The sequence below is a fragment of the Octodon degus genome, unplaced genomic scaffold, assembly GCF_000260255.1.
Source record: "Octodon degus isolate 3935 unplaced genomic scaffold, OctDeg1.0 scaffold00035, whole genome shotgun sequence".
Classification (NCBI taxonomy): Eukaryota; Metazoa; Chordata; class Mammalia; order Rodentia; family Octodontidae; genus Octodon; species Octodon degus.
Genome location: NW_004524611.1, coordinates 8,333,312 through 8,355,747, shown reverse-complemented (window position 1 = coordinate 8,355,747; position 22,436 = coordinate 8,333,312). Strand labels below are relative to the sequence as shown.

At 45.9% G+C, this 22,436-nt stretch overlaps 1 protein-coding gene across 1 annotated transcript in view; it reads right to left on the bottom strand.

Annotated features, from left to right (window-relative positions):
* Positions 1–355: 355 nt before the first annotated feature.
* The window catches only part of Caln1 (calneuron 1), a 625,800-nt gene continuing 603,719 nt past the window's right edge, over positions 356–22,436 (bottom strand). The window contains exons 5-6 of the mRNA XM_004630406.1: positions 17,743–17,899; positions 356–483 (exon numbers count right to left, since the gene is read on the bottom strand). Coding sequence (XP_004630463.1) covers positions 356–483; positions 17,743–17,899 — 285 coding nt within the window. The remainder of the gene's footprint in view (positions 484–17,742; positions 17,900–22,436) is intronic.

The window sequence follows — 22,436 nt, the reverse complement described above, 5'->3', positions numbered from 1 at the left end:
CTCTCGGAGAAGACCACCGTTACCCCTGGATGGCCACTGGAATTCTGAGATGAAAATGAAGTTCTTCTTCAAAGTTACTACTGGCAGATGAAGCGAAAATTCAGAACTCCCGGCTATTTATTGCATTAGGAAACAAAACCATTAAAGCGTTGAAGACAGCCCTTTGGTGTCCCTGCCAAGGAGATGAAGTTGAGTTGCGCAATCCCGGCTGCACTGCAGCTTTGGGTTCTTTGCTGAGCTGTACCAGGTCTGCATCTGTCCCTAGGTCCAGAGCTGCTGCGAGGAGGGACAGTCGCCCGAAGGCCATGCACATGCGCGGTGAGCTGCAAACAGCGCAGCCGGCCGGAGGCGGGGGCTACTCCATGCCACTCCGCAGGATCTGATTGGCTGCGATCAGCATCACGCTTATGATGAAGGCCATGGCGAAGGCGCATATGAGGCTCTTTCGGACACAGGTCTGTCTGTTCTGCTTCTGGGAATGCACTGAGGGCGGGGTGAGACAGAGGACAATGACACACGCAGGATGCAGTCAGAGGAGAGAAGAGAGAGAAAAACACCGTGAGACATGGCTTCACCTTGAGCTACATCCTTAGCCCCTTATTTTGAGACAGGAGTTCACTAAGTGCTAAGGGACTGCTTATATCAAGCTCAAAGTTCATTCATTTTTCCCACAAAAACTTCATTTATCCTTTATGGCAGAGTACTACTCCAGGCTAAACTTGAACTTGTGATCCTCCGCCTCAGCCTCCCAGAGTGGTGAGGTTACAGGCGAGCACCACCACTCCTGGATGACGCCTGACATTTTATTTTATTTTATTTTATTTTTTTGCGGAACTGGGGATTGAACTCAGGTCCTTGAGCTTGCCAGGCAAGTGCTTATTCCACTGAGCTATTTCCCCGGCCCTGCCTGACATTTTAGATGCACACAAGGCACCTCTAGAGCTGGATCCCTAGGCCAGCAGCTGATCCAGCACCAGGAACTTAGGAGAAAGATAGAATCTAAGCAGGGATCCTGCTGAAGTGAGACAGCGGGACTACATGGGCTGCAGAGAGGACCCGAGTTAAGAGAGGCAGCCTCATCCTCTTAGGCAAGGGCACTGCTTCAGGTGCGGCGGGCCTCATCTTCTGATCCTGGCCTTTCCTGAGATGTCCTTCTCTTTGTCTTTCTATAGCACTAGTTCCAGCACTATTGTTTTTAAAGTTTGTTTGAATTTTATTTTAGTTTATTAGTCCATGTATGCAGTATGTAATGTTTCCTTTTTTCGGCGGAGTTGATATGTACCTAACACTTCCTAGTTCTTTTTTGTTGAACCTGTCCCTTCATCTCTTCATTCATGTCTGGTTTGAATAAGGTTTATCCCTTTACTTCCTGTTATCTTTTTTTTTTTTCTTCCTGTTATCTTTTATTTTGCTCTTTATTTTTACGCTGAGTCTTTCTTATGTAAGAAACCATGTAATACTAAGGCTTGTGTGTCTGATTCATTTCATTTAACATTATGGTCTCAAGGTGCATCCACTTTTCTTTAAAATCTAATTTATCTTTCTTTCTGGAAAAGTAGCACTCCACCACAAATACAACACTTTCTTCACTTATTCTTCCATTAATGGACACAAGCTACTTCCAAGATTTAACTATTACGTGTTGTGCTGCTAGAAACATGGGCAGGCATGGATCACTGTCATACTACCTCTTTAACTCTTTGGGGAAGACACTTGGAAGGGCAGCAGCTGGGTCACATGGAATTTCTAGTTTCAGGCTTTTGTGGCAGCTCCATTCTGACTTCCACAGTGGTTGGATTAGTGTACACTCCCACCAACAGTGTAGAAGGGTTCCGCCCCCACCCCCAGCCTCACCAGGATTTGCTACTGTTTGATTTCTTTCTTTTTTTTTTCTTTTTTTTTTAATTTTAGGGAAGGGTCTACAGGGTGCACAGAGTCTCACTACTAGATCGAACACATAGCAATCCGCCTGTTTATAGCCTCCCAATAGCTGGGATTACAGGAATGTGCCACCACACCCAGTCTCAGTTGCCCTCTCAGTGTGCCCTGGGGGTGGGACCGGCATGGCAGGCCTGGGGATTGAACCCCCAGTCCCTGCACCTGCTTACAGGCACTTTAATCTGCTGAGCTATTTGGCCAGCCCTGCTTGATTTCTTTTTTCTTTTTTTTCCCCCTATAATTTTATTGAGAGACAAATAGCAATGAGACAGTTTCAAATCAAATTGGCAGGATAGCTTCAATAATTAACACATTGCATACAGTCTTCCTAGTGGTTATTTGCTGTACAAGATGCAGACATGATATCCTGTTTACAAACTATTACAACAAACCCCTCTATTCATTAAGAGAATGTAACTATGTGTCTATCGTAACCATTTTGAATACACAGATACAAAATAGGCATTCATTTATATATCCCCTTTTTTGTTTAGTTCATCATTTGAATATTATACATCTGTTAACTTAGCAAAATATTCTAAAAGAATCCAGTAGTCCATAATAGAATTGGGTCTTCCACTTCACTGGCAATGTCAGAAATCATTGACCTGAGTCCCCCACAGCTCAACATAACAGCATGGCTTTACTTTTTATACTTCGTTTTTATACTTTTCTGCTGGATGGTTAAGACCAAGATAAAGCAAGACCTATGCATCAAGAGTTGTAGCTTTTGGGTCTGATAAGGTCAGTGAAATCCCCTCAGGATTTATCCTGAGATCCTGTACCTCAGATTGTAGATCCTTTGTCAGTGTCAGTCATGTGGATGAGTCACGGCCATTGCTTGGCCAATTTGCTCCCTGTGAAAGCCTGAGAGAATGTTTTCTCTCCATGTGACTCTCCTTAGGCACACTCTACATCATCGATCACTTTCCTCTTTGGCCCCATAATCTCCTTGATCAGAAAATTTGGGACACTTCTGAGTTACATGACGTTATAGTACACGTTCTCATATGTCCTGAGTCTTAATTGACCTTAGAAGGCTAGGGCCAAAATGTTGGCTTTCCTTGCAGCCCTCCTTTTTTTCTAATTTTTGGTCTGTAAACTTAGGTTGTTAACCCCCCAGAAGAGAAGCTTATTGTTACTACCATACAACCTAGGCTGTTAAGCTTAACCTCACTATCTGTCTGAATATCAAACATCTTAGGCTTAACATGGAACAGGTATTTTTCCTCAAGTTTTGACATGTTGAACTTTAAGTCCCTACAGAATATGATGAAAAACATTTAACCTGCTTGATTTCTTGATGACGGCCATTCTTCCTGGCTAAGGTGGAATCTCAGTATCACCATCATTTTTGTAAGGCTTGTGGGAAAACATTCGCAGGTCTCCATCAAAAGCCACCTACCAGTGTTTTAGTGGTCAGGGCCAGAAATGGGAGAAGGGAAATATCACAGAACAGAGATGGTGATGAAGGGCTTTTTTTCCAGGCCTCGCCTCTCAGAAGCTGGACTCCTAGGGCAGAATTTCTGTTCCCTTTCTGCTTCCCCTGGCGAATCTCCAGCATACATGCCACATCAGGTTTACAGTCACTGATTAGGGCCTCAGTTATGTATTTGTGCCCTGCAGGCTGGTGGTTCGGAAGCCGTGTGCACCCAAGCTCCTTGCTGGACCTGCAGCACCAGCGCCGGCTGGCGTTTGGCACAAATGGATTTCTCAGCCCCACTGAAGAATCACTGAAGATGGTCTCTGGGCCAAGGCTCTGAATTTATGTTTTAATAAGTCTTCCTTGGAATCAGGCAATCTCCAGAGCTTTTGGTTGGGTAAGCCTGGATGGAGTTTAAGTTGCTGGGGGGCAAGAGAGAAGTGTGTGTTTGTGTGTGTGTGTGTGTGTGTGTGTGTGTGTATGTGAAATGTGATGAAACATACCATAAATGTTTAAAATAATCAATTACAGTGAAAGATGCATTGCCATGAATCTCTGAACCCCTCCACCCTTCAAACTTACTTATGCCAGTGTTCATGCCACTTTCCAAAGCAGTTCTGGAAGTCTTATGCGGTGAGGGTCTTTACAAGGCATGATCACAGTGTGGTGAATACTAGTGCCCAGTGCCATCCAATAAAGCATCTGGCTTAGAAAATGACTGTGCTGTGTCCTCATCCACCTCCCTCGCTGGATCCAGCACTCTCTGCAGCTCCCGTCTCTCTCCAAAGTCAAAATGACCATGAACAGCACATGTTCTGAATCGACTGAAGACACTGGGGCAGCCAGGACAGTACAGCAGGTCCCCACCTATGAACACTCAAGTTGTGAACTTCCACAGGTGTGCTGCGTAAGACTCGCTTTGTTTCTTCATTCATTCATAGGAATGAATCAGACTCACAAACAGTTCTCCTGGAACAGAGCTCACTCTGGGGTTAGCACTTGCTGTACAAAGACACTCAGGAAAGAGCACTTTACAACTGCTTCTGAAAGTGGCAAGAATGGTGGGGAAATGTGCTCAGAGTGAGGGGGATCCTTGGAAGGAGATCAACGGCAATGTGTCTTTTGTTATAATAAACTTTAAAAATTTCAAACACTGATTGTATTGTTCCTTTATCACATAGCTTATATGTGGGGTGGTGTCAGGATGAAGAGGAAGATGGTTCTGCGTGTGTATGTGTGAGTGTGTGTGTGTGTGTGTGTGTGTGTGTGTAACTGGGGGTTGAACTCAGGCCCTTGTGCTTGCCAGGCAAACGCTTACTGTACTGAGTTATCACCCCAGCCCCAAAAGTTCAGAAGGACTTTTTTTTTGGCTGGCTCAGGATTCCTTAAGGGCAGGTCTGGTAAGGGCTGAGGATCTGGGGATGGAACCACAGAATCCTGAGCCTGACTGTTTTTCTTAAGCAGGCTCTTAAACAACTGAGCTAATGGCAGTCTGCCTTCCCACCCCCCAAGATGGTTCTTTAAATGTAGCCATTAAGGCCGTCTAGTAAAAGGACAAAGTAGGTCTAAGTGGCTCGGAGAATGTAAAATGCTCCATCTCAGGTCCCTCTCCTCCTGGACATTTAGTGGCTCCTCTAAACCATCACTTTAGAAACAACCGGAAGAAAACTGGGTGTGGTGGTGCATGCCTATACCAGCGCTGGGGAGGCTGAGACAGGGGGATCACTGGAGTCTGAGCTTCCTAGTGAGACCCTGTACCGAATAAATAAAAGATTAAAAAGAAATAACCAGAAGAAGTAGGAAGCTGGCCCTGTTTCCAACAGCAGACACAGCTTTCCCTTAGAGAAGAGGCCCCAAGGCCTTGTTAGAGAATCCCTAAGAATCTCACCATTGGGCCAGTGAGATAGCTCAGCGGTCTAAAGCGTCTGCTTAGTCAAGCTTAGGCAGGAGCAGAGAAGCAGGGCTGAATCCCCAGCACCACATGCTGTGCCAGCCCTGCCTTCACAGTGGGCTGAGCCGCACCCCCCCCCAAAAAAAAAGAATATCACAGGCAGGAAGGTTCCCTAGCAAGCCACACTTTGCAGAGGGTCACCTCTCCCCTCCCCCTCCCCCCTCTATAGCCACACCCCCTCCACGGGTCTTCTATCTTTAATTCTTCCTGGTCCACCTGACTTGCGTGTCCCTTGGGTGATTTAAAGTACTTTGTGGTTCAGTTCTGAGCTTGCTGATTAGGTGTGAGTCTTAAGTTCTTAGCGAGAGGAAGAACATTTCTGTGGTGCAGAGACTGGCCTCTTGGAAGAGCCAGCAGACATTAATAGATGCCAACACCTGGGAAGGAGGGAAAAAGGAGATGCTATTGAGGAAGGAAAGGATGTGGCAGCAAATGAGATGCGGATGTGGAAGCGGCAGCTCCTAACACTTCCTGAGGACCGGCTGATGGTTCTGGGCAGCTCGCCTGCATAGAAACGCTTCTGAAAGTGGTTCAGCACCAGTCGTCCCGAGGCCTGACGGCAAGCACTGAGAAAAGAAAAATGTGTGACTGGGCTAAGGAAAAAAGTTTCTGAAGCTATTCTTTGTGAAGGACACCCTGGAAACAAGGTTACAAGCAAATGAGATTATCCCCCAGGAGGATGGCGGTGCCTTTGATCTAAAAATCCTTCCAAGTAGCTAGTAGCGAGGGAGGGGACAGATAGGCAAGCAGGGCCTAGAGAACCCGGACCCAGGTCCTGGAAATGGGGAAGCCTCTAGCTCCTAGCCAGCCTGTGGTAGCTGTGAAAGGGACCCCACTGGACTCTAGTCCGCTTCTGGGCCTCTGTCGAAGGGACTAATTAACGACAACTGGTTTTCTTGGAAAGAGTGATTTCCAAGATCAATCAGAATGAGCAGATGGAGGGAAAACCATGGGCACTGTAAAATGCTAGAGAAACCTCACGCTGTCCCCTGCGTCTCCCAAGGGCAGGAGGAGAAGGCTGACTGTTTTGCTCCTGTAAGTTGCAACCCTTAGCCCGGGGTTGAACTGCTGCAGAAGTCTGAGCCCTCGCTCTGGTGCTTTCTTTCCCCGTTCAAGTCGTCTGGAACTGCCGCAGGGAACTGACCTCGCCCTAGTGGGGCTTCGCACGCTTCACCACCGCGCAGCCCGCCTGTCGGGGGCTGCTCCAGCTCCTGAGTGCCAGGAGCAGAGGGGCCACTGCTCCCCCAGGTCACCTCACTCCTCTGTCCCTCCCAGGGCCACCGCTGCTGCTGACCAGCAGGCCCTTGCCAGCACTCTCTGTACAGGAGCCCAGTGCATGCAGCCTTGTCTGGGGTCACTCTGCCCACCCTTTCTGGGGACTGTGCCCCTGATAGTCTCTTCCCTTCAGGGTCCAACGAGGCTTTAGTTCCCCACGACGTTTCTTCCCACCTCCTATTCCCAAAAGACATGCACTCTGATTTTATGTATTTTGTTGCTGAGGACTAAATCTAGGGACTTGTGCACGCTAAGCACACGCCTATCCCTGAGCTACGCCCCCAGCTCCTTTTTATTTTTCTAATGGTATGACTCTTCATATTAACTTTTTTATTTTTTAAAAGAATATAAAAATAGTAAAAAACATAGAAATGATACAGAATTTCATGAAACAAAATGATAGGAATTAAACAATGGTTTCTGTATTTTATATTGTTGATTTCAAATTAGTTTTTCAGCCCATAAAATCGGTCAAAAACTTATAAAAACTCAAAAAGGGGAGAGACAAGCATGTGAGCATTAACTGTTCCTTTCAATAGGCCAGCAGAAATCAGCAGTGCAATTACCCAAGCTATCCTGTGTGTGTACATATATACCTCTTTTCCCTTCTTTCTAGCTTTCTTTCATCTTTTCCTCATTCCAGTTGTTCCTTCCTTTGAACAGCTTCCTTCCCCTTCATGGCCTCCACTGTACCTTTCAGACCCTCTTTATTCTTTCAGATTCTTATTCTAGGGAGGCAATATGATGTTTACACATGCCCCTTGGTTTATTTTAAGAAAAAAAAGGTTAATATTTACTTATTTCTTTGTTGAGATGTAGACGCACACCATCCCTTTTATCCTTTTACACTGCATAATTTAGGGGCGTGTAGCACATTTGTAAGTTTGTGTAGTAATCACCTCTCTCTCTCTCTCTCTCCCTCCCTTGCCAGGGATCCACCCCCTCAGCCCTTTTATATTTTGAGCCCACTAAATCTACAAGTTGCTTGGTTTGGGTTTGGACTTTAGGTCCTCCTATCTCAGCCTTGCTGTGGAAACAGCTACCTGCCACTGTACCCTGTCCTCTCTTCCATGTTTTGATACAGACTTACCTTTCGTGAGCTGCCACAGGAATGGCACCACAAAGTGAGGTTTTGTGTCCGGCTCCTTTCACATCACTGAATTCACACTGCAGTGTGTATTCGCATTTTATTTCTTTGTGCTGATACGCCATGGAGTGCGGATGGACCACTGTTTATTTATCCACCCATCAGCTCCTAGACATTTGGGTCGTTTCTGTGTTTCGGCTTCTATGATACTGCTATGAACGTTCATATGTAACATTTTGTATGGATACATGGTTTGAATTTTTGGGGTACAATCCCATGAGTCAAACGATTGGGTCCTATGAAAACTATGCCTGGCCTCTGAAAGAGCTGAGTCCTTTCTGAATCTCACTGAACTTAATGCTGCTGGTGATTTTGTCAGTGAGGTGTGATCAAACAATGTAGCAAAGGTTAACTTAAAAATAATAAATGTTAAACTTAAAAATAATATTACACTAAAAGACACATTGTGGCGAGGCCCTCTCAGACTCTTCCCCGCACTCTGAGCACACCGATCCACTGTCCTCAAAAGCAGTTTTGCAAGTCCTCTTTCCTGAGTGTCTTTAGGAGTTGTGGTCAAAACCACAGTGACTCTGCCGCTGCCGAGCGCACGCCATCCAGGGGCGCCCAGGCTCACCAACGTGAGGGTCCTTATTTATTCACCGGATCTGACAGTGTGTGACCGCTGGCTCTGCCTCAAAGTCATCATGATCATGAATGTTTAAAAGATTCAGGACCTTGAGGCAGCCACAAAGGTGCAGCTGAAGACCTACAAGAGGATTTTCAGAACTGCTTGAGAAAGAGACAACAATGATGGGATGCATGTATTTGATGTGTGACAGTAGTTAGAGGGGAATTAATAGCAGTGTGACTTTTTACTGAGATATATATGTATTCTTTTTTAAAATGTAAACATCAACTGTAGTTCCTGATCAGACCTGGTATGCCATCTTCCCACTGGGTTGTGAGTTGACTCAAGGCCTCTTTCTAGTATAGGACTTGACAGATGGGTCCCAGAAAGGATTCGAGGAGAATGTGACAAGGGAGGCTGACGCAGGAGGACAGTGAAGTAGGGCCTTCTGTTTTCCTAAAAACTCCGGAAAGCTTGTTAGGTCCTGTGGCTGCCTTGGCAGGCCCTGGGTGCGGAGCTCTAGCGACAGACTGTCTTTCCCCTTCTTATTTTAACAGCAATTCACACTGCTCCACTCGGGAAATGACAGGCAGCGGCTCTTGCGTTTGCTCCCAGAGACGGCACCCTGCAGACTTGGGCACTGCCCAGCTGGGTGACCCTGAATGCCTTGGGTTGTAAGCACTCTGGCTTCATCCTAGATATGTAGACACTGGGCTGTAGGTCTTGGGGAGCACTTGCTCCACAGGGAGGGAGGAAAGCAGAACCCTAACAATTCTGATTTGATGTTCCACTGCAGATCCATTGAAGTGATATTTTTGGCAAGAGTTTCAGGGCACAGGAATGTTAAAAAAGAGAGTACTAATGTCACCTCAGGTGATTTTCACAATGAGCCAGAGCTACCAGGTTTGTCTACTGCTGTCCTGTGTTTCTGCAAGGTCTAACATGGTATATGAATTTGGCTATTTATGGGGTTTTTTGTTTTTTGTATTTTAGGGAAGGGCCTACAGGGTGTTCAGGGTCTCACTACTAGATTAGACTCATAGTGATCCACCTGGTTATAGCCTCCCAAGAGCTGGGATTACAGGTGCACACCACCACACCCAGTCTCAATTGCCCTCTCAGCATGCCGCAGGGGTTGGGCTGGCATAGCAGGCCCAGGGATTGAACCCCCAGCCCCTGTGCCTGTGTGCAGGTGCTTTAATCTGCTGAGTTATTTGGCTGGCCTGATTTGGCTATTTACATAGCATACCATGGAATTCAGAGCCTGTGAAGTAGAATTTTCTGTACTTTAGTGGAATCAGAAGTATACAAGGAAGACCTGAAGGTAGAGATGAAAGTTATGACCTGAAAAGGGATAGACTGAAGTTGGTGTGTTTTAAGAGCTTCTTGGGCTGGGATAAAGCTCAGTGGCACAGCACCTGCCTGGCAAGCACAGCTCCCCCAGTTGGTACTCTGGGACAATGTTTCCAAGTCAAAAATAAGAAGATGGTGGCTGGGGCTTGGGACTAGCTGGCTTTGTTTTTCCTTTGTTCAAAGTGCTGACTGGCCATGAAGCTCTGTGGGACAATTCTGCATGTGCCCTTCATTTGAGCCTCATAATAGCCCTATGAGGCAGCTCACATCATTTCAGAGATGAAGCAGTGAGGCTTTCTTTAGGGCAGGGCCTTATGCAAGTGGGCAAAGGATGAAGTGGGACATTAAGCCAGGCCAGTCCTTACTCAGCTCTGCTCTGCACGTGGACCAGCAAGAGCTCCATGCCTCTACCTGGGGGGTTAGAATCTCATCACTCCTCACACCGCTCTCCTGGTTCGCGTGAAGGATGTCCATAGAAAGAACGACTCTTTTTTGGCTGACATCCTAAATCTCCTTGAAAATGGTCTCCAGCCTCCCCACCGGCCACCAGCCCTCGCTGCTCCTTCACCTCCCACATTTACCCAAGAGGATGGGTTTATTTCAGGAAAGTCACCACACGGGCAAACTGGGAGCAGATGGTACAGGTGACATATGGTGCCCTTCTCATTTGGATGGGCAGGCGAGGCCCATGGTGGGTAGCCAGATGACCGGACAGATCTCACTGTCCAGTTGTGTACTCAATGGCCTCATAGAAATGCAGTGATTTGAGCAGAGATGATAGAAACAGGGGCCTTAGATGTGGCCTCAAAATTCTTAGTGACCTTCCCTGAGCTCAGAAGCTTCAGCACCTGGATGTAGCCATTGTCACCCAACCTCTGCACTGGCTACATAAGAAAACCAGGGCTCAGAGAAGGGAAGTAACTTTCCAAGGGCCACCAGTCCCACACACCACAAGAGACTTCCCTGGTCCCGGCCCAGGCTCCTGCCTGGACATGTGTTTCTTTTGCTCATCATATACAGCCACTGAATGGTGTGGAAAAGCTCCGCTGTGGCTGTCGCAGGAACTATTTATTCCCGGGGTGATGGTTTTGCTTTGCTTCCTGCTCCTGAGCATGTTGCCAGAACGGGTAGTGAGATCCGACAGCTGGCATTCCATTTAGGGCCAGCACTGCAGGGTTGCGTCTTGGGAGGCCTCACGGTCTCTCTGTACTTCTCCTTCACTTCCATATAGAAGACAACTTCATTGGCAACAGCCAGTGAAAACGAGTGAGGATGATGAAATGTCACTTGGTATGGAGATTTTGAAATGCCTCAGCCCAAGCTGGTCACCTGTGGTGACAAATGAAGAGGCCAGAGCAGGGCTTGGCACATAGACCTGGGTCCAGATCTTAAACTGCGGGCTGACTTTTGGCAGACTACATCCTGTTGAACCTTAGTTTCCTCTTCTTTTTTGTTTTCTTTGCCTTACTGGGGACCTAATTCAGGACCCTGTACTTGCCAGGAAGGCGCTTATCCACTGAGCTATCTCCCTGGCCCTAATTTCCTCTTCTGCAAGCACCAAGGCAGCAAGCAGGATTTATCCTTCAAAACAGGGCTTAGCTGGGTGTGGTGTTGCATGGCTGTAATCCTAGTTGTTTGGGAGGCTGAGGCAGGAGGATTATAAATTTGAGCCTAGCCTGGGCATCTAACAATTTAGAGGGACCCTATGTCAAAACTAGAAAAGGACTGGGAAGGTAGATTCCATGTCTAGTATTATGGGGAGGGTGCAGGGGAAGGGGAGAGGCAGTGGAAAAGAAAAAAGGAAAAAAGGGTCAGTTCTAGGCATGCTGCACAGGATTTTCTAGGCTTTTCCTCCAGTACTGCAAGGAAAAGCAGAAGCGGCACTTGAAGCAAGCACTCCCAAACATAATGTATAGTACATTCTGTCATCAGAACACTTAATAGGGATCCGGGAGCAGATGGAGAGATGACAACCACATGGCCACCGAAGTCCGTATATACCAGCAACTGGAACCTAATAATAAAATACAAATTTGCCTGCCAGCGTCATTGAACTTTTGTTCCCCAAGAACAAAATATCTGGTGACTGAAAAAGGTGTTAACACTCTCTTACTGAACATGGGTGGTGAGTGGGTATCGCAGCTAGAATCATGAGCTAGCACCCAAAGCATTCTGGTGGACGCTGCGTTATTTTTCCAAATATTAGGATGTAAAGATCTGCAGTGAACGTTGAAGTGCATGAAGTATAATTCATCTTAAAAGTTTTCAGAAAATTCTGAGGGGCTGGAAGTTCCTAGAGTCAAACTTTTATAAAAATAATTTCAGTAGTATATGTTTGCGATGCACAATGACCGCATCCATGGTGGGGAACTGGTGCATAGACAGTGTGCACTGTGGTCCTTTCATTTCCCTTCTTCCCTTTCGCCTCTTCCCATCCCCAGAGCCCCTGCCCGTGTCTGCCAAGCCTATCTGTCTGTTTTCTATTGTCTTTTACTTTGCTTTCTAAATTATTTATACTTCTGTGTTTCATATACAGGAAACCACATGGTAGTTAATTGTCCATGTCTGATTCATTTCACTTAGCATTATGGTCCCAAGGTGCATCCATTTTCCTTCAAATGCCCCAAATATGTCCTTCTGTATGGCTGAGGAGGGCCTTTTAGGCATATATTCTCACTGTACCGGCAAAATACAGCTTTCTAACTCAGAGGTGGGACCAGAGTCGCTGGGCTCTGTGGAGTGAACCCATACCCAGCACAGTTCCAGTTTCTGATTCATTCTGAAGGATTTGCTACCTGGCTCTGGGTGGGAATGGGGGCTGGACTAAACCCTGGTTTAGGTTCTATGGTTCTCTTTGCTACTTTCATATGGATTTCTAGAAGGGACAATGTTTAGGGCTCCAGAAAAATAGGTTCCACATGGACGGGACTGTGGACCCTGAGCGAGTGCCTTCCCCCTGGCTAGGAGTTTCACCCCATTTCCTCCTGTCCTTTCCTTGGGAGAGATGAAAAAGCCACACAAAGGTAAGGGAGTGTGTGTGTGTGTGTGTGTGTGTGTGTGTGTGTGTGTATTTACCTACAAACAAAAAGCAAGGACAACAAATTCAAGCCAGAACAAAACCTAAAAGATAGGCCCCCTAATCAAAAATGTTTCCTAACAGAAGTACCACAGCCTGTGGGGAAAAAGGAACCCTTTTCCACTGTCGATGGGAGTGTAGACTGGTACAACCACTGTGGAAATCAGTGTGCAGACTTCTCAAAAAAGCTAGGATTAGAGGTCCCATTCAATCCAGCTATCCTCCTCCTGGGTATTTTTCCAAAAGAACTAAAACAAATCATACCACAGCAATATATGTGTGCCCGTGTTTCTAGCAGTGCACTTTGTCTTAGCTAAATCTTGGAAACAACCCAAGTGCCCATCAAAGATGTGACACTTTTATACAACGGAGTATCGTTCAGCTATAAGCAAAGATAAACTCAAGTCTTTCATAGGTCAGTTGATGCAACTTGAGCCCATACTTGTAAGTGAAATAAACCATACCTGCATGTACAAATGCTGTACAGTCTCGCTAGCGTAATATCCTGAAAGAGTACATACAGTCTGGAAGGTACACTAAGTACTGTGAAAGGGAAAGAATCTGTGCAAAGGGAAAGAACAACTGGGATGAGGAAAATGACCCCAAAAAGACAGAAGCAAGGCAAAAAGCTACATTTATATGTACACAGGATACCTTGGACAACTGTGCTGCAGATTTCTGCTGGCCTATTGGGAGGAGCAGTGAATGCCTAGATGATTTTCTTCTTTTCAATTTCTTACAACTTTCTAAAAAATTTTTTGTTCTTACCAATTTTGTATGCTTTATCTGGTAATCTAAACAACTCATTTGAAGACAATATGATGCAATCTAACAACCATGGTTGAACTATTATTTTCTTTAGTGAAACGTGAAATTCTGCATCATTTCTAATGTTTACTTTGACTATTTCTTATTCTCTTTAAAAATAAAAAATATAGTACCACATGCCATGGACTCCTGGTCTGTTCTGCTCCTCTTTCTTTATCCTTCCTCTCCTATAGAAGAAACACTGGATGCTTCCCAACTCCATGAGCAGAAACTGAATGTTTTTGAGCAAAGTATCAGACCCAAGATTTAGAAAAATGAGAAATGTGATCATGGAGTTAAAATACAATCAAGGCAGCTCAAGGCAGCCCCCTGTCCCTTCCCTTCACCCTCTCCTCTCACCTCACCCATCCCTTCAATACTGGGGTTGAACCCAGCATCTGTAAACTAAGCTAATTTAAAAAAAATATTTTTTTTTTTAAAAACAACTTTATGGCAACAAAATCTTCCTGATTTGCTTAAGTAGTACTTGAACTTTCAGTCCTCCTGCTTCTGCCTCCCAAGGTGCTGAATGGCAGGCATATGCCACCACAGCTGGCAGTTAATTTGTCCCTGACTCCATGTCACAGGCACTGTCCCTGGAGGTGTTCTCAGACCTTTCCCACCCACCCAGATCTCCACCCGAGCTCCACTTCTGTGGAGCTCAGAGCCCTCTGACATGAGCCTGTTATGGTTTGTCCCTAGGTGTCCCCCTCAAAGGTTCATGCAGTCATGGGGTGGGGACTTCTAAAGTTTGAGATTAATTCATGATCCACTGGGATTAAAGGTGATCCGCTGGGATTATGGGTCTGAATACTGCTGGGATTATGGGTGTGAGTGCTACAGTGAACATGAGGAGGATAGGCTGAATGTGACACAAGACAGACAGAGAGACAGACTTCCTCTCTGTTGCCATGGTTGCTGCTACTCCACCCTTTGCTCTCTTGCTCTTTGCTGCCACCATGAAAGGTTGCTCTCTGCCATGTACTGCCCTGCTTGGAGCCAGCTGAATATGGACTGAAACCCCCAGTAACTGGGAGCTAAATACACCTTTCCTTCCTTCATTTTGAGTATCGGGTATTTGTCCCAGCAACAAGAGAAGAGTAACTGAGAGCCTCTTTAAATTCTGACTGCCACAGACTGTCAACTCCTCTGCCCGCCTCCTCTTTCCTGGCTCAGAGTCTGATGGAGAAGAGTCCCGGAGGCTCTGGTTCCTTATCAATTCCTTCCTCTCAGTCCTGCCAAAGAGGACAGGGTTTCTGAACCCCAGAAAGCACAGAGTGCAGGTGAGGTTCTGTCCCTGCCATGGGGAACTGCATGGCTGCAAGCTCAGGAGGCTTGGGGGTGCTCCCTGGGGCTGGGGACAGTCTTGTTGGCCTTCTTCTCTATCTGTAGTCTGGGTTTGTGAGGATTTGATTTGAAGCGGAAAGGGTTCCGTACTTGAGAACTGTAAGGGCGAGGGCCTGTCCCCTCGGGGTTGGATGCTGGATTTGCTAAGATTTGGGGTAAAGAAGGCAGAGGAGGTGTGCCTTGGCAGAGGGCAGGGGGAGTGCTGGATGAGGCCTGGGAGGGAGGACAGAAGGAGGGGCGGATGGCCTGGGCAACTGGAGGGAGCTGATGCCCGGGGAGGGGAGGCCCCCCAAGGATTCCAGGCTGAGGGGAGGGAATCGAGCAGGCAAGAAGTAGGCGCATCTGAATATGGTTGGGATGGGGATGTGGCAGTTTCCAGTCCCCAGAAGGTCGCTGCAAGGTAGCTGTGAAGTCAAGTGAAAGGTCTCAAGGATTCCTTCTGTCCCCAGGGAGAGGACAGCCCCGTGCAAGGGACAGGACTGTGTCATCATCTCTTCCTGGACAGCGCTGCCCAGAACATCACTCGAAGGTCCTTTCTTGACCATAGAGGGGGCTGTGGCACCTGTCACATCAGTCATATCTAGGAACTGGAAATTCTTAAACCCAAGCCTGAGCCCAAGAGCTTGTGCGTAGGTTCGCACTGACATTATAAAGAAGGGGGAATTCATGACTTATAGGAAAGTCCACTGACCTTGAGACATGACATTAATGACATAAGTCAGACAAAGACAGTTAAATACTGCATGGTTTCTTTTATATGAGAAGCCCAGGTACCAATAATGTAAAGAACAAAGTAATGCTGGAGTAGGGAAAGGGATATATATATATATATATATATATATATATATATAGAGAGAGAGAGAGAGAGAGAGAGAGAGAAAGCCAAATATATACTGATAAAAATGAAATAAATTTAAATTAATGGAGATTAAATAACATACTTCTCTGACATAAAAACTTGCAAAAATGAGCATGCAAAATAATGAGCTAATTATAAAATAATGCTTCTTTTCCTGAACAATAAAATGACTTCTAGTACTTTCTACTTACTCCCCAAATGGCAGCTGTTGCCACTGTCATATGTATGAACCAGTACAGCAGACCTAGTAAGACTTCTGTTAGGAAGTTCCTTTGTCAGGTGTGTATATTCTTAATACATGAGTTTATGGCACTGCTTGGAATTTAGATTACGTTCCTGCATAGCATGAACTTTCCCAGATTGCAGAGGCATGCGGCCTTTCTCTGAAGGAAACACTGATCCCCAAGCAAAGGCTCTTGTGGAAGCCAAGATGCCCAGGGAACTGCCTCTTGCCATCTCAGGTACGTTTTAGACTGTGAGCAGCTAGACAGAGCCCTAAACACTCTGGACACAGGAGCGGTGTTCTGTCAGGACTGGGAGGATAGGCCTGGTGCTGTCCCAAGGTCTCATCTAAGCTCCACCCTCTTCACCCCCCCACCTCCTGAACATCCTACACAAATGGTGCTGCTTGTGCCAATCTGACCCTGCCCTTGCAGGATGTGTGGCCCTGATTCCAAACACAGCCATGGGTGCTGCAGCCCAGGTCACCCAGCAGAGAGAGCAGGCAGCTTCTGGAACACAAGTGGGTTTCCTTGGATGTCATGGCTTTCTGAAGAGACTAGACTCGAATGCCTTTGGAAGGGCACCATTCTTTCACTTCACTCCATTGACCACCACTCCCTGTTTCTCAGTCTGCTTGGTCTGTAATCCAGGCATGGAAAGCAGCTCTTGTTTTTTCTTTTGGTGGGCTTTCATTGTGGTGCTGATGCAATAACTGTCCAGCCCAGGTGGGTCCCATGGGAGCCCAGGTCTCAGGGAGCAGCAGCCACCCTGGATGAGCCCAGTTCTCAGCTGCCTCCCCGCCAGGGTGCTCGGCTGGGTCTCATGCAGCAGCTGAGGACCAGGTGACCGAATGCCATCTGCTCTCTGTGGAACTGTGTACCCACTGTGCTACTGACTTGTTTAATTGTTTATGAAAAAGAAAAGACAAAATAGTTGCACCCCTGCCAGAAGTTTCAGCATTGAACCAGGATAATGAATTACCCATAGCCTGCTGTGATGTTTTAATGTAACTATAAAAACAAATTTTCTCCTGTCCATCACAGTTGATTCTAACTTTTAGAGTTGGGGAGAAAGATGAGGTTTTTGAGCTTCCTAGAAGATAAGGTAAGCTTCTTTCCCCTGAGTTTTCTTTCCTATGCCCAAGAAAAGTGGCCTTTCCTGGATCTCTTTTGACCTCATTAGAAACTTATTTCTCTCCTGTAATGACTTGGTTAAGTTCATGAAAGGGCTTCATCCCTGGGCCTTTTTTGGTCTGGGCATTGAGAGAGGACAGAGGTTATCCACGTCTAAGGAGTCAGTGGCATCGGTGAAATTCTCCTGATGCTTATAGATGAGGAGACATGGAGCAGGCCTGCCCTGGGCTAAGGTCACACAATTAGCCAGTGGACTCAGTCCAGGTTTGCTGACAGCCCCGAGAGACTCCTTGCACCACCCCATGCAGCCAGCTCCCACCTCCCCTGAGTGCAGGCAAAGGTCACGACCAATCTCAGACCCCAGAGTCATTAGAGGAAGTTCGGGGTCAGTGGGCAATCGGCAAAAATGTAGAGTATGGGAGAAAACAAAAACAGGAAAAGAAATCCACTGAATCTTAACAGAAGAGACCTTCAACTCAGTCCTGGTTTTTTTTTGTTTTTTTTTTTTTTTTTTTTTTGTTTTGTTTTTTTTTTTGCTTTTGCTTTAGTGCACGACTACTTCTCGGAGGAGACTGTATACACATCATTCACCTTATCAGGGCTGGCCCAGGCCTGTCTCTACCCAGGACACGGGGGCACCTACCTCCTTCGAACTCTGTTTGGCAGTTTCCCGAGGTTTCGTTCAGGCTTTCCTCCTCGTTGATGATGATGTTCTCAATGTCCTTCATTGTTAAGTGATCCCGGAAGGCATGGTAGAGAATGTGCTTCAGCTCTTCCAAGGTTATCCTCTGCATGTCGAACTGTGGAGAGAAAGAACAGTGAGGTGACCACAGGCACAGATGTGTGAAAGCTCAGTTCAGGCCTCACCAGCCAGCTCCAGAGCACCCCTCACGAAACTTATCTCAGCTTGCAGGATATCAGATGAGCAGTTTCTCATCCTATTTAGCTCAGAGCATATTTTCGAACTTTCAGGGACGTATTGGGAATACAGTGAGTGGAACATAGCCCCCTCAATTTAGACTCTAGGAGCAAAAATGCCACCTGCTCGTTTGGTTTTTCTACTCGTCCAGCCATCTGCTGTCAACTCTCCACATCTTGTGGACTCCAGAGTTGTGTCACACTGCAGACAATGCATATGTTTCTCAAAATGTTACCATCTTCCAAGAAACCAGTACTTTCTGTCTCGTCTGAAGTGTGGAGGTGCTATGAGGTTTGAGGGCTTGGTCCACCAGGAGTTCAGACTTGGTGCTTAGCTTGGGCATGTTAGGCAGCAGCAGACCCTTTAGGAGGTGTGGTCTTGAGGACTGTGTTTGGGTCACTGGGGACCATCCGCTTGAAAGGGACTAGGGCAGGCATTGTGGGACTCTTCTTGGTGTTTGTGAATGGGTGTTTGTACAGTAGACTGAGTCCAACCCTTGCTCTCCTGTTTCCCTGGGTCAGCTCCCCTGAAAGCCCTTAGACTACTGCTGTGACCTCAGCCAGGACATCTTTACCAGAGTATGGTAGAAGCTAGCTTCAAGCTCTTTCACTTCCAGAGTCATGAGCTCAGTGACTTTCTTTCCTTTACAAGATATTCAGCCTCAGGTAGTTTGTTACAACAACGAGAAATGGACTGATACAATATGGAAGTATGTGTCTTGTTCCAATAATACCCTTATCAGATAAAACCAGAGTGCAAGGCTGAGTTTCTAAAGAATAGCAGCTGAAGGGGAGGTGTGGAATTCTCATTCTATTCAGTTTCTCTCTCAGTGATAGGATTATGCTTTCCCGCTCCATTTATATCAAGTCTGGATATGTCACATACTCAGCTAGTGATACGTGAGTGGAAATCGCAGAAATCATATCTAATTAGAAGCTTTAAGAGTTATGTGTACTTTTATTATTTGTTCTTTTCCCTCTGCTGGGAGAATAACATGCAGCAAATTGAGCCTCAGAGAGGGGATAAGTGGAGTAGACACACAGCTGTCCCCTAAAGAAAACAATGAGCAAGCAGTGCCCTTTACTGTTATTGGCTATAGAGGTCTGGGATCTGTTTGCTGCCATGGCATAACTTGGTCCTTGGTCTAAGTAGACAAGACAGCAATCAGAACAGAAAAGTAAGAGGACAGCATCGCAACGACTATAGAATCTGATGCTTAGTTCCTGGGCCAGGCAGTGGGAAGTAACAACCAGATGTTACTGAGGCGGGGACTGGCGAGCTTGGGGTAAAACTGCTGCCTCTGATAATTTGGAGGACAGATACCTCAACTGGGTTTGGGCTTGAGTAACAAGTCTGGGAAACAGCATGCTCCAGTTGTAATCATTGGCCTCTGTAACTAGATGCATCTTGGCATATCTGCGAGGGTATTAAAAGAAAGAGATGAGCTCAGGAAAGAACTGGTTGGCTGGCAAGCCGGGAACAAAGACAGCCCAGGGATTCCCGGTCTTGTGGGGTTGAGAGAAGCCAAATATTTCTCATATTCTAGCTAGGAAGAGAAAACCAATGAATTCTTTAAATGACAATACTTGCTTTTTAAAACAAAATGTTCCTCGTCCAAACCTCTGCACATGTTAAGCCATCCTTATATTCAGAGAGATTTAGGACTCAAAATAATCATGGTTGTGGTATTTGTCATGAACTGACTAGAGTCAGATAGAAAAATAGGTAAATTCTTGGCAGAGCTGTGCTGAACAGGGGCCAACATCTCTGGTTGAAAAGATGCTACAACTATAGTATTTAAAAGTTAGAATGAGCCTGAGTGATGGCTCATATCTATAATCCTAGGACTATGGGAAGCTGAGGCAGGATGACCACAGATTGTAGGGCAGCCTGGCATACAGAGCAATTTAGTGAGAACCTTTCTTGAAATAGGGTAGGACAGGACTGGACAGGACAGGACAGAACAGAACAGAATAGTCTGGGGATGTAGCTCAGTGTGAGGGCCCTGGATTCAATCCCCAGTACTATAAACAAAACAAGCAACCACCAAGAAGAAAATCAGCAACAGCAAACTAAAATTATTTTTGGGCTTTCCAGCCTGCAGGTACAAGCAAATACGAGGCCAAGCTACACAGGTTAAAAGAAGGGCCTATTTCCCAATGCCTTTATCAGATGAATACAAGGAGAAGAGGGAGAAAAAAAGATCAATTTCCTACTAGGTGAGGCCAGGAGTTATGGAGACCAATAAAAATTAAGTGTAAATTCCAGAAGTGTAAATTCTTCACACAAAAGTCTGTCCATGGGATTCAGAATCGCTCTGAAGTTCTGACTGTTAAGTGTCTCCCAGTTTTTGCTTTCTAGATGGGAATGTTTTAGATGAATTTTGCTTGATCTTTGCCTACCACATGTTGTTTGTGTGTATGTGTGCATGCATGTGTATATGTGTGTGTACATGTATGTGTATGTGATTGAGAGTGTGGCTAGTGTGTCCTTGTAGCTCCTATGTCTCTGGGTGGAGAGGCACCACATGTAGATTTAATGTCTACCACGAGGTCGTGAGTCTGACCCCATCTCCTCAGGAGCCTCTCCCTTGGTAAGGATAAGAACACTTGGTGACTAAGGCAGGGTGCCGTGGTTTTGATGCAGTTGGCACCCAGAGTTTACGTGTTGGAATCTTTCCCCTCTCTGTGGCAAAGCTGAGGAGCCCTTTGAGAACTGGTGCCTCACCAGAGGCCGAGCAGGTAAGGCGGCCTGATCTTGGACGTGCAGCCTCCAACACTGAGGGCTAAACACATTTCTTCCAAGTACCCAGACTGGAGTATTTTGTTCAGTGAAATATACAGAGAAAACCAAATACTTATGATCCAGAGTATGGACTATACTAGGCTGTATTACTTCCAATTATTTGTTTCCTTTCCCTGAAAAAGGAGTACAGAAACAGTGATGAAAAAAAATACAGTGAATATTTAAATGAAAAATGAATGACAGTGAGACACACTGTCATTAAACCCTGTCCAAATAGTCCACTGACCTAGAACACATTTGCCCCATCATTCTTGCCCCTTTCTTTCTTTCTTTCTTTCTTTCTTTCTTTCTTTCTTTCTTTCTTTCTTTCTTTCTTTCTTTCTTTCTTTCTCTTTCTTTCTTTCTTTCTTTCTTCTTTCTTCTTTCTTCTTTCTTTCTTTTTTTTTTTTTTTTTTTGGCAGAACTGGGGAGTGAACTCATGCCCTTGCACTTGCCAGGGAAGTGCTTATTCTACTGAGCCATCTCCCTGGCCCCTCTTGCCACTTTCTGAAGCAGTTCTGGAAGTCCTTTTTCCTGAGTGTCTTTCTAAGGTGTGATCAAAAATGTGGTGAATCCCCCAGGCCTGCTATGCAAATGGGAGAATCACTATGAGTCCGACCTAGTAGTGAGACCCTGAACACCCCGTAGACCCTTGCCTAAAATTAAAAACAAAAAAAAAAAAAAAAATGGTGAATGATACTGCCAAGTACTCGTCTCCTTAGTCTCCTGAAAATTTGACTGTGTGTCCTCATCCAGCTTATTCAGCAGATATGGCACCCTGTGACTTCTAGTTCTTCCCCAAGATCAAAATGATTATGAAAGAGAAATGCTTTGATTGGGTTCAGGACATTGAGGCAGCCATGACAGTGCAACTTAAGGCACTCACAAACGAGGACTTCAGGGATGCTTCAGAATGTAGCAGGGAGATGGGACAAGCGTGTTCCCAGCGAGGGGAAGGGCTCTGAGGGAGGCTCATGGCAATGTGCCTTTTACTGCCATACATTAAAAAAATTTAACATCAACTATTTTTCGCTTGATCACATAGCTCTCTGCGCATTGACTTCAGGCTTTGGCCCATTAAATCTGAGGAAAAGTGACATAAGAAATCAATGAGAGTCTGAAGAGATGCTTCAAAGCCATTGTGTATTCTGCCATTTCTTTTTCTTCTACCACCAACCACTTATACCACATACGACTGCTTCTTCTAAGTCCTGGAGTGAATATTACAGGAGCAGGCACTCAGCAAATCTACAAAGATTTGAAAGAGAAATAAACTCCTTTTGGGCCGGCGAGATAGCTCAGCAGACTAAGCGCCTGCTTTGAAAAGGGCAGGGACCAGGGTTCAAGCCCGGGTCCCACATGCCATGCAGGTCCCACCCCATGGGGGAGGAGGGCAGGTAAACTGGAGACTGAGTCCAGGCATGGAGGCAGATGCCTGCAATTCCAGCGCTGGGGAGGCTGAAAACAGGAAGATCTCTACCAGTCCAAGCTGAGTAATGAGGCCCTGTACCAAATACAGAAATGAAATAAGAAAAAAAAAGAAGAAGAAGAAGAAGAAGAAGAAGAAGAAGAAGAAGAAGAAGAAGAAGAAGAAGAAGAAGAAGAAGAAGAGAAAAGAGAAAGAAAGAAAGAAA